At 41.9% G+C, this 13045-nt stretch overlaps 1 protein-coding gene across 1 annotated transcript in view; it reads right to left on the bottom strand.

The window, feature by feature from the left end:
- grid2ipa (glutamate receptor, ionotropic, delta 2 (Grid2) interacting protein, a) overlaps positions 1-12220 on the bottom strand; it is a gene marked incomplete at both ends in the record, with an annotated part of 93902 nt that extends 81682 nt beyond the window's left edge. Inside the window, one exon of the mRNA XM_080723007.1 lies at positions 12139-12220. Coding sequence (XP_080579133.1) covers positions 12139-12220 — 82 coding nt within the window. The remainder of the gene's footprint in view (positions 1-12138) is intronic.
- Positions 12221-13045: the final 825 nt, after the last annotated feature.

Raw genomic sequence — 13045 nt, 5'->3', positions numbered from 1 at the left:
ATGGAGGAGCGTGACATATGACATATACGGTCGCAATTATGCCACCAAAATGAGGAGTGTCCTACCACCAGCCATCAAAAGGTGTGACTCGCTTCAAAACCGTGGCCACCATAAAAGAGCACATCTGCAATTTGCCACTGGACCTAAACAAAGCCTAGCTTTCCAAAATAAATTACGTTTTTATGTAAATATACTTTTACAGTATTGTTGTATTGTCTTTATTAAACGGCTTGGCTGAATGCTTGATTCTGATTGGTCATTTGCTGAAAGCAGCGTTGTGTTATTTCTTGATAACAGACCGCTACACTCTATAACAGACCGATGCCTAATCAAAAGGCTCAGAGCACCTGCTGCACTGTGTGAACGTTATGCCATATCCAACATGAAAGCCATGTAAACAAACACACAGTGTCATTTACAACTAAACGTTGCTCTCAAGAATGATTTAAAAAAATATTTGAAGCGAGAAATAGACCAGGGGTTTTCAAAGTGGGTGACGGGGCACCCTGGGGTGCCGTGACGGCAGTCCAGGGTTCCTGCGAGATCATTTGATAATATTTAGAATTTATTCGGACAATTGAAAAAATATTTAGTATCATTTTAAACGTGAAGTACAAAGTTATTTTCAGTCAGTTCTAACCAAAATGGCTATTATCTCAACGTTTTTCCTCGCAACATAATCACTAAAATATCGTCACTGTCGGGCAGAAACCACGTATCTCCAAGTTTCAAATGTGTACGTCTTTTGCCCAGCTTCATCATACAAGACTGTCGCACAAAACTAGTGAAAACAGACGATCTACAAGCACAGATCTGCTGTTTTCACTAGTTTAGTACATTTTATAGATGATAAATACAAAACGAATGGTTTTGGACATACAAGGTTTCAACGATGATATGCTATAAATATAAGGTGCTGGGAGTGAAAATTATAATGTAGGGGTGCCTCTGATTAAAAAATTATTTATGGGGTGCCCTGAGACAAAACAGTTTGGGAACCCCTGAAATAGACAGTAGTAATGCAGCAACAGAAAATGGATTCTATTTGATCAACACTTCCTTGTTTTGAGGCGACCGTGTTGCGCTGGGGAGACGCCAGTGCAACATTGTGGAATACTTTACTGTAAGCAAGGAAATACTTAGTTTTGCTTTAGGTTTTGAGTCAAATTATTAATGTATCTATTAAGTAGCTGTGTATAGGGCTGTCACAATTATTACATAATCGTCTAATCGCAATTATTTGACATATAATCGCAATTATTTCGTGATAATCGTCATAATCGTTTACATGTTGAAAGATGTTTATATATGTTCAAACATTTAAAAAAATAGTGGAAATAGCAGATCTACAAGCTCACAACGCGTCACATCGCGACGTGTTGTGAGCTTGTAGATCGGCTATTCCCACTATCAATGTTCTTTTTAAAGTGTAAAGTTGTGAAATATGTCCTTAATTTCTTTGTATATTTAGGTTACGTGTCATATCTGCCATGTGCAATTTCAAAGCCTACAAGCCAAACAGAAATGTAATTGTCAACGACAAATACACAATTAAATCGTTAATCGCAATTGTTTGTTAGACAATTAATCGTCATGTAAAATGTCATAATCATGACAGCCCTAGCTGTGTAATAAGTGGTAGCCTACTTATAGGTAGGAATGGAGCTCATTATTCTTTTATTGATAATGAGAACCTTATCGAAAACGTTATTGATACAGGGTACTCAATACATTTGTTATCGAGTTTGTAGTGCACCCTTGTTTCGAGCTCAATCCCTACTTATATAGGTCTTGATGAATTGAATACACAGGACCACAACGCATGCCCCTCAGGGCCACTTGTGTTATCCTTTTAGCATTATTGTATAACTGTACATCTGTGCCTTTTGCAAACTGTTGACTCTCAAATACCTGGAACGCGCCCGAGTCGCGTTAGATTTTAACCACTTTAACCATTATAGTATGCTTTAACTTTAGAACAATAGCAGATATACAAGCTCACAGCGCGGCACCGAGTGCCGCGCTGCGAGCTTGTAGATCTGCTATTTTTGAAAAATCTTGAAAATGTGTGCAAGTCTTTGAATATCTTTGACCCGATCTTTGACCCGACTTCTAAATCCTTCCTCTAAATCAGTGGTTCTCAAATTTTTTCATGTCAAGGACCCCCAAAATTACAGGTATTTAGCCACGGACCCCCATCTCAAAATATGTTGTTCCAGGGAGCCCCCCAGAAGGAAATATTTGAGTTACAAATGTTTGCTTTTAAATAGATATATTCAAAGACTTGCAAAGACAAATCATGATTTTTCAAAAATAGCAGATCTACAAGCTCGCAGCGCGGCACTCGGTGCCGCGCTGTGAGCTTGTATATCTGCTATCTTTCAATAGTTAAAGCAGTCAATAATCCTACGGCTACGCCTAAATGGGTTAATTAAATATTCAATCAATAAAACATAAAATAAACTCCTCGCTCGGCTTCCCTCCACCGAATACGTGATTGTGGGCAAGAAAGTGTTGTTTTTTTGTTTGTTTTTTGCCTGTGTCACCTTTAGCGAAATGTGAGCTTCAAAATGGAGGCCAAACAGCCTAAGTAGGACGGCAGGAAGATGGGACAAGCTGTCAGGCCACGGCAAGGCAGTGGTGAGAAATAGGCCTTGAATAAATCTAAACCAAATCACAGACAGACCTCGATGTGCGCTGGCACCGCACACATTAAAACATCTTTAAGCACATCTCAGCCTGCCGTCGTTATTCCTGGCCACACATCATGATGACACGTGAGCTTGTAGATCTGCCCTTTTCATTATTTCTGCACGTCACACACACTGCTTGATAGGTATTTTGTTGTGGTTAATATCATCCTTTTATCAATTCATATTGAATGTTAGATATGAATTATGATACATAATTATATGATTCATTTATTAGGTTGTATTATGTGAACTACTGTCTGAACTTACAGTAATAGGAGACCATGTTTTGGTTGTACTGTAAGTTCAGGCTAGTGGATTACAGGTGATGGTGACTGTGGTTACCCTGACTACGAGATCATGTTTTGGTTATACTGTATGTCACTAGTGGAAGGTTACCAACACTACGTGTCTCTGTCTTCTTGTTATGATAATGGGAACGAATCAATGAGTCCCACGATCTAACTGTCATAATCTGTATTGTTTATATACTGTATGTTAACTTCCATCTTGGGAAGAGAGAATTAGCAAGCTGCCTCTAGGATGGTATGCTCACTGTTTGTCTCTTTGTCTGACTCTCTTCAATACAGCAATTTATTGATTGTCCTTTGGCTTGTCTCTGTCTTATTTTGGTTATGGATTTATCCATATCTATATTTATTTAAAGGAGTAGTTCACCCCCAAAATGACTTTTTTTCCTATCTATTAGTCACGCCATGGAGAGTAGAGTTCAATAATATTTTTTGGTTTTTGTCACATTCCTAAGACAAAAATTTGATTTGAGTAAATGTACCCCCATTGATTCCGGATGGGGACCCGTTTCGAAACGGGTCCCCATCCGGAATCAATGGGGGTAAATTTATTGTTATCACATTTTTGTCTTAGGAATGCGACAAAAAACTAAAAATATTATTGAACTCAAGTCTCCATGGCGTGACTAATAGATAGAAAAAAAGTCATTTTGGGGGTGAACTACTCCTTTAACGTAATACTTTATTTAACACTGCTGTACGACAACATGGACATTGTTTTACATTAAGAGCAAAGCGGACGGAAGTGGAGGAGGTTAACTTCTTCCAGAAGGAACGCCAGTGGCACCTGCATGGTCCAGTGCTGGACGTCCCCTGGTCACTGTCCCCATTCTCTCTCCTCTCCTACTGCTGCAGAGCCACCGGCGTGTCCCCAAAGTCCCCAAGAAGACTGACACCATTTTATCTGCACACACATCTCACTGCCATGCAGATCCTACCCTCACTGAAACCTACTGCACACACATCTCACTGCCATGCAGATCCTACCCTCACTGAAACCTACTGCACACACATCTCACTGCCACGCAGATCCTACCCTCACTGAAACCTACTGCACACACATCTCACTGCCATGCAGATCCTACCCTCACTGAAACCTACTGCACACACATCTCACTGCCATGCAGATCCTACCCTCACTGAAACCTACTGCACACACATCTCACTGCCATGCAGATCCTACCCTCACTGAAACCTACTGCACACACATCTCACTGCCATGCAGATCCTACCCTCACTGAAACCTACTGCACACACATCTCACTGCCATGCAGATCCTACCTACCCTCACTGAAACCTACTGCACACACATCTCACTGCCATGCAGATCCTACCCTCACTGAAACCTACTGCACACACATCTCACTGCCATGCAGATCCTACCCTCACTGAAACCTACTGCATCTCCTTATTTCATCATCAGCACTAAAGTCATTTGTTTCTTTATAAAGTATATCGTCGTTGACGTTGTCGGGTGGAAACCTTGTACAGTATGTCCAAAACTGTTTGTTTTGTATGTATCATTTTTTTAGAGGTATTATGTATCTATTTTTGTGCGATGGCCTTGTCTGATGAAGCAGGGCTTTGCTTTGTGAAAGAACATACAAATTTGAAACTTGGAGATACGAGGTTTCCGCCCAACAACGACGATATACATCAACGACGCAACATTTCGACAACGTAGCGTCGGCAGGATAGCGACTCACCCCACGGAGGTTAGGGTAAAGCCTCTATCAGAGTCCAGGGTGAAGAGCTATTCACTTCACCGCAGTGTAGTTTTCTAGCTATCACCTAAAAATACATAACAAAGCCTATTGTAGGTGATAGCTAGGAAACTACAACGCGGTGAAGTGTATAGCACTTCACCCTGGACTCTGATAGAGGCTTTAGGGTTAGGTTTGGTTGTCGAAAGGATGACATGTAGAAACAGCGAAACGCTCCCTACATCAACACATAACATGTCGATGTTGTTGGGGCAGAAGGAAACCTCTCATCTCCATATTTTAACTTTTTTTATGCTTATTGTAACATCCTACTTAAATGGTAAATGGTGCATTGACATAGTGCTTTATTCCAAAGCACGTTACGTAGATTTTGCATTACATTCACCCATTCACACACCAATGTCGGAGGAAACCATGCAAGGCACCAATCTGCTCATCAGGAGCAACTAGGGGTTCAGAGTCTCAAGGACACTTCGATAAAACCCTGGGGGAGCCCGGGATCGAACTGGGAACCTTGCGGTTCTCCATCCGGCCACTCTACCCTGCCCTGAGCCAGTACTGCCGCCCCCAGATCACACTACGGTGTCAAACAGAAGCATCAAAAGCAGTTTTGAGGTTTCCACCCGACAGACCATATCCAAGACAGGGACACCAGGTTGAAAGTGTTTAAAGGATAACACCCGCCCTAAATAACATCTAGGCTCATTCAACTTCTTATATTGATCCCAAATTCCCAAAAAGATCTCAAGACTTTATGTAATCCGTAAATTAAGATCACTGTCTATTGCCCCCCAGCTTCTGTTATTACTATACAAAAGTATCATTCAACCTATTGTCGTATTGCTCAGCATGTTTCTTCACTATACTGTCCATGCCTAACAGAAACAAACTTTACAGTATTACCCGTATTGCGTCCAAGATCATCGGACTTCCCACACCCACACTTGCGGAGATGAATGATAAAGCCATCACACGCTTAGCACTGTCAATAACAAGTGACACTGATCATCCTCTGTATCGCTACTTCGACCTCTTGCCTTCGGGGCGTAGATATAGAACCTTGACGTGGCACAAGGAATGGTTTAGTAGGAGTGTTGCCCCCTCAGCCATCGCTGCACTAAACAATCTGCTAAGCAAGCGCCCCCGTCGCTAGGATGGTTTTCTGTGACTAGTAGGGACCTGATGATCTGTCCTGTGTTATATGGTTTTGTGTTGTTTTTGTGTTGAACAGACTGTGAAGACAAATGTCCCCTTGGGGACAATAAAGATTATTATTAAATTATTGTCCTGTCTATTAGGCAGAAATGCCCTTGTCCAGTTTCCCCAGCAGAAGCCAGCAGCCCTCATAGCTTAGAGTGGAGCCCATATGCCTATATCGCTTTTACACTATTTGTTGTGGTCAAAAGTGTTTTTTTTTTTACTTTTATCAATCTCTTATTAGTTGTCATTACACACACATCCATGCCATCGTTGTCGCACACGAGCCGCCACACTCTGCTAAACAGATGTTATGCTATCTGTGTTTTGCCAAGTACTGGAAAAGACTTGTGATTGGCCAGTACAGTCACTTTGATTGGCAGATGTGCAGAATGCTCACCACAAAACATAATTTATGAGACTGTGGTGGCTTGCGTGGGACAACTAAGGCATGGATGTGTTTGTAATGACAACTAGTAACCAGTGAGTTAAAAAAACACCTTTAACCGCAACAAATAGCGTAAAAGCGATATACTGCTCATAGACCCAATGAACAGTCTTTTGGGATCAATATAAGTAGGAAAATGAGCGGGGTTATAATGTGCACATTTTTTTTTTTATAATCACATTTTTATTGAGTTTACACAAAAATGGGTAACAGAAAAGTATTAATATATATAATATACAAACTGCAATAAAAAAAATTAAAGACATCAAACTGAAAGCCTCACAAGGCCAAATTGAAATACACTGATACAATGACATTGTAATCGTTCTGGAAACTTTGTATGACAGTGAGAAAATGTACTATTAGCTGGGTCAGTTTATACATAATAGAATCATGTAATGATGTAATTTCCAACAAGACAAGTGCTATAGAAACTCCTTTTGTAAAAAAATCCAGCCTCTTCGTTTTGCAAATTCTCCTCCTCTTCTAAATATAATACAACAATAATTACATAATTTCTCTGAGCGCCCGTGGCCCTTCGCACGCTAACAGGCCTCGTGAGATTATGGTTTTCACAGATGAACCTTCACCACAAGCGTAATTTGTATAGGGTTGATGGGTTTAATAAACCCAAGGGCCCCCCTACTGGTGACAGTATTATAAATTCATAGGCTATTATATCGCCGTTGTCGGGTGAAAACTTGTATGTCCAAAACCGTTCATTTTGCATTTTTCATTTTTCATTTTAAAAATTAAACTAGTGAAAACAGCCGATCTACAAGCACACAACGCCTCGCACCGCGAGGCGTTGTGTGCTTGTAGATCTGCTGTTTTCACTACTTTTGGGCCTTGTCTGACGAAAGCAGGGCTTTGCTTTGCGAAAGAACGTACAAATTTGAAACTTGGAGATACAAGGTTTACACCCGACAAGGACGATATGTATTTTGTCATTTCCAATATATTAGGGGTCTCTAATCTCCTAATCTATGGGCCCCCCTTACAGTAGTACAGGGCCCTTTTGATCTGAAAACCCATGCAGAATAAGATTTAATTTCGCCCCTGACCTTCACTTATTGTACTACTATTTGTACTTATCCTAGGATATTTCCCTCTGGTTGGTATCACCAGCTAAGCGTCTGGAGTGTAAATTATGAAAGAGGTGGTGTCATAATGTGTACATTTGCCTTCCCTGTGTATTTTTGGTTTCTTCCTGAAAGCTGAAAGCCACTGAGTCAAAAGGCCCGATCGAAAAAACACAGATTTAATGTCATCATAAAATCATCCCCTCCCCTTTTACCATACACTCAGCACTGGGGGTGTGGCTAACTTCAGCTGGGTCACCACCCACCTGATGAAAAAAAACATAATTTTAACATGTTCTAAAAATTTTCTCATCATGCCTTGGGGGGGGGGGGGGGGGGGGGGGGGTAGAAATCATGGCACCCCATCTTTAATTTATAAATATGTATCTTTTTGGAACCCGGGCTGCCAGAGCACGCTCCCAGCCCGCATTAAACTCTGCCTTGCATGGGTCTGCCTCCCCAGGCTCAGGGCCTCCCCACACACACCCATTGTAACTTCAAACTCCATTTTAACCATGATAGATTCATTAAAAACACCCATTTTTTCTGGTGACTCATATTACCCTCCTAACACCTGAGCAGGCCGTGTTTTTTTCCATAACCTTTTTCATTTATTTTTAATAATTTTGTTTTGCATTTCATTTTTCAAATTTTCTCAAAGAATTATTAAAAATAAATGAAAAGGGTTATGGAAAAAACATGGCCTGCTCACGTATTAGGAGGGTAGTGTGAGTCACCAGAAAAAATAATGGGTGTTTTTAATGAATCTATCAGGGTTAAAATGGAGTTTGAAGTTACAATCAGGTGTGTGTGGGGAGAGGCCCTGAGCCTGGGGGGCTGTGACAGCGGCATCATGTGACAGCAGCGTGGCACCATGCAGATTTTCTAAAAAGATTTAAGCTTCATTATGTGTTTCTATTCAAAAATGTCCACAAAAGCGTAAAATAATGATCAAATAATCATTTTGGCCGTTGTCAGGCTGACACTTTTTTTTATATCCTAGTCTATATAGTCACAAAAGGTAAATATTTAATATAACAAAAGAAAAGAGCTCCAGATCTTGACTATTGCAGCTTTAATATTGGTTTTGCATTGAAGCATTATTTTTATTTTAGTATCCGTCTTTCAAGAAAAAGTTGACTATAGCACCTTTAACTGCCCTAAAACACTGAGGATCAAACAACAGAATATACCGTTGTTATATTCCTATATATACACATCAGTATAAATTATTAGTGGCAGAGGCAAAAAGGTGGCAAAAAAAATAATAAAAATAAATCCAACAATCAAACTCCCAAGAGCCCCCTACAGAAATGACGTATCAGTAAGTCACTTGGGGAAAGATTACGTCATGAAGTCAACTGGAGAAAAAAACAAAACAAAAGAGGAATTGGGTCAAATCAAGACACCGTGGAGTGGTCAGGTAAAAAGGTCTTGAGCACTGAGCCAAATGGCTGTTGTGTGTTTCTTTGTAAACTAACGCCCTACTCCAGGGGTCCTCAACAGGGGGTCCGGGACCCCTAGGGGGTCCTCAGAGTTACTACAGGGGGTCTTCCAAATCTTCCAATCCTTTTTATATTAACCACTTGAACCCTAGTGTCCATATTCTGAGAGCTGTATCCAAAAATAGCAGATCTACAAGCTCACAACGCCTTGCGGTGTGAGGCGTCGTGAGCTTGTAGATCGGCTATTTTCGGCAAAGAGGTTTGGTGTAGAGTGGAAAAAGAGCAGACTAAGTACAGAGTGAAAGGCCAAGTTTATTAAGTATTGACGGTTCAAGTGGTTAAATATCTGAGAACACAATCTAATATACACTGAGGATTGTGCTGTCAAACGATGAAACTATATTGAATCTATGAAAAGGTTGTGGGGGTCCCTGCTTCATCTCTCTCTCAACTAAGGGGTCCTTGGCCTGAAAACATTGAAGACCCCTGCCCAACTCGATCACACTTCAGCGTCACACGTAAGAGCGTGGCGTGTTTTGAGCTCGTCGGCCCGCTATACTTTTGAATTTGAACTCTGAAAAGTAACAGTTTTGGAAATATGAGGTTTCCACTGGACAGAGACATGATATCAGGTTGCTGTACAGCTCCTCTCCTCTGCTCATAACCAGCCTATAAAGACACTCCAGAACGCTGTGACCCAGATGCCAACCCACACCTTCAGCCTCCTTTTAGTTCTTTTTCCTCCATGACAGAACATCTCAGCTCTGTTCAGACCGCAGGCAAACAGCTCTGTCACCATAGTGAAGTTTCTTTTATTAACTGTCACGCAAATAATTACGTTTCTGTGGTTGAACATTGGAACGTTACTAAATTAAAACTTGGGAAGCAAAGGTTGCACGGGGCAGGTATGACAGGTAACGTGAATGTACAATAAAACCAGTAAGACTCCCCTAATCGGGAAACAAGCGACTGCCAGGTCACGTATGCAAACTTTAAAAGGCAATGGTAGACAATCAGGAGGGAATATGGGAAATGGGACAGATCCATGTTGATGACATGACTTTAGAGATAATGTGTACGTACCACTTTGCGTGATTTTAGGGCAAAATCTGTAGGAGCAGTGTCCAGAAATGTGTTTTGCAAGAATCAGCCTCATGGTGGCACTAGAAGAGGGCCATGTGAGAAATGAAAGATGTGGCAGCCGAGGAGTGTGTGTGCAAAGTTTGGCATGGATAGGGCAACGGTGGCGGAGATATGAGTTGGGCAAACATGTGACGTGACGTGTGACTGACAGACGGTGGAGGTTTTGATAGTAACTGCAACCTGACGGTCGCAATTACTGACATATTTCATACCTTTGGAAATTAATGAATAGTGGAAATAGAAAATCTACAAGCTCAAAACAAGCTCGCATTTTGATCTGAATGTTCATCTAACGCCAATCAGTGTTATTTGCACATAATCAGATAAGATGTGTGTATTGGAACAATCGACCTACAGTAGCTGCACTTGGTTGCTGTGGTAACAACGACTTAAAGTGATCCCTGACTAATCTGACAAATATGCCTTAATACATTATAATTGTCCTCTATAACTACAATGTAAAATTAAAAACACCTCAATTATTTTATTTATTCTAGAAATAGCTAATCTTTCACTCAATAGGGGAAATGCCCGTCGCAAGTTGATGATGTCATAAATGTCAAGTGTGATCTATTCCCTATGGAATTTATGGCATGCATGTGAAAATAAAAACAAACTTAATACTTCCTATGGTTAATATGAGCATCAAATCAATATTTCAAATGTGTTTGTGTTTTGTTTTTTTGCACATGCATGCCATAAAAATGACACATGACATTTATGACATAATCAACTTGCGACAGGCATTTCCCCTACTGAGTGAAAGATTAGCTATTTCTATAATAAATAAAATATTTAAGGTGTTTTTAATTTTACATTGTAGTTATAGAGGAAGATTATAATGTATTAAGACATATTTGTCGTATTAGTCAGGGATCACTTTAAGGACAATACTGTAAGATGCGAGCGATGCTTAACTCATGCTCTGTTCCTACGACGGCTCCACTTGTAGATCTGCTGTTTCTGGCGAGCGACACCGTTGGGATGATGACGTGTACGGTAGGTCAGGCTTCAGAGCGACCCAGAACCAGACGCAACGCCAGAAATCACATTTGAATCAAAATACCAAGGAATGGTGGAAAACGGATTTACAAAAATCTGTTTTCATGTGTTTTTTTCTACTTATTTAGCTGTTTAGATCAGGGGTCTTCAACGTTTTCAGGCCAAGGACCCCTTAGTTGTGGGACCCCCACAACCTTTTCATAGATTCCATATAGTTCCATAGTTTGACAGCACAATCATCAGTGTGTTTTGGATTCATGTCAATTTGTTTTCAGATATTTAACCACTTGAAACGTCAATACTTAATAAACTTGACCTTTCACTCTGTACTTAGTCTGCTATTGTCCCCCTCTACACCAAACCTTGTTGCCAGAAATAGCCGATCCAAAAGCTCTCGCGCTGCGAGGTGTCGTGAGCTTGTAGATCTGCTATTGTTGGCCAAAGTTCTCTCGAAAATGGACGCTAGGGTTCAAGTGGTTAATATAAAAAAGGAGACAAAGATTTGGAGGACCCCCTGTAGGCCAACATTCAGATTTTCAGCAGTCTGAATGAACACAGCCTCTGAGAAGGTCATCAATAGGGATGGGTATCGTTCAACTTTGAATCGATACGATACCTTTTTCGATACCTGGGAATCGATACGATACCCTTTTCGATACCATTTTTGATACTTTTTATTTAAGTTTAACTTCAACACAGAACGAGTGGTGACTCGCTGCTGCGGTAGAGCAGAGGTGATGATGATGATCACACAGTGTGGCGGAGCGGAGAGTATAGATGTTGGATAATCATCATAATAATAAACATTATCTAGGCTATTGTCGGCTATTTTCCACAGTAACGAGTGTAGCCTACTAAAGCAGTCATTAAACTCTCAGTAGCCCAACTGTTACAGATGCGACAGGCCAGAGGTGCGTTCCAGAGTATCGAAACGAGGTATCGTTCGTTTTTACGTGAACCGATACCCGATAGTATCCACGTCATGCGATCGATACAATTAAAAGTATCGCAGACGATACCCATCCCTAGTCATCAAATATCAGATCAAAAGTGCATTCAACAAACAAAGCCGCAGAGAGAGAGAGAGAGAACTCACAGAAGTCCTTGGCGGCGCTCCGGGTGCCAGACTTGCTCTGCCGCAGGGAGAAGCGCCCCTTCCTGCTCAGGAACCTCCTCATCCTCGCCCGGTTGGCAGCGGGGCACGTCCCCGCCAGTCTCCCTCCCTAACGCCCCGTGCAGCCAAAGGAGTGCCAGGCGACACCCCTCCGCTGCCACGCCTCGCCTCGCCGGCACTTGCCCCTTTTAAAGGGCCTAGAATGGCTCCGAGAGAGAAACCCCCCCCGGAACACACGACGACGGCACGGTGACCCCAAGCCTGCTCAGCGGGTCACATCTGTGGGGTGGACGACGTGTGTCTTCCTCCTCCTCGTCGTACCCTGCTGTCCCGCGTCAGAGAACCAGAGGTCTGCTGTGGACCAGAGCGGAGCGGGGATGAGATAACGTCTGAAAATCAGACTCCCCATCCTGGTTAAAAAGACGGCCCAGCCCCAGCAGCCCTTATCGCCACGCGATGATCACAAAAACTGGGACAGGCTCGCTTGGTCCTTTAATGATTCTTTCGCAAGAAAAAGGTACTGCGAAGCCCCATTTTTCTATAAATACCTCTCTCCCACTCTCTCTCTCTCTCTCTCCCACCCTCTCTCTCCCTCTCCCTCTGTTGCTCTTCTGGATAGGGCCCTCATTCTGACATGACCCAGAAACTGAGGAGTGTGCAGCACCAGCCATGGGGACGCAAACTCTGAATATAGAGCCTGCCTGTGATCCTCCTTCAGCCCTGCAAGGCGAACCAGTTATAGAGAGACACACACACACACACACAGAGCCCCGCGGATACACTCAAGGTTACATGACATTACACACGCTCACAGCATCATTTCAGCTGAGGGAAGAGATTCCTACGGAGGTGAATTTAGCACCAGAATGTCAAATAATAGAAGTAACGG

This window comes from Nannobrachium achirus (assembly GCF_963921795.1).
Source record: "Nannobrachium achirus genome assembly, chromosome: 4".
Lineage (NCBI taxonomy): Eukaryota > Metazoa > Chordata > Actinopteri > Myctophiformes > Myctophidae > Nannobrachium > Nannobrachium achirus.
This window is presented reverse-complemented; position numbering and strand designations above follow the sequence as displayed.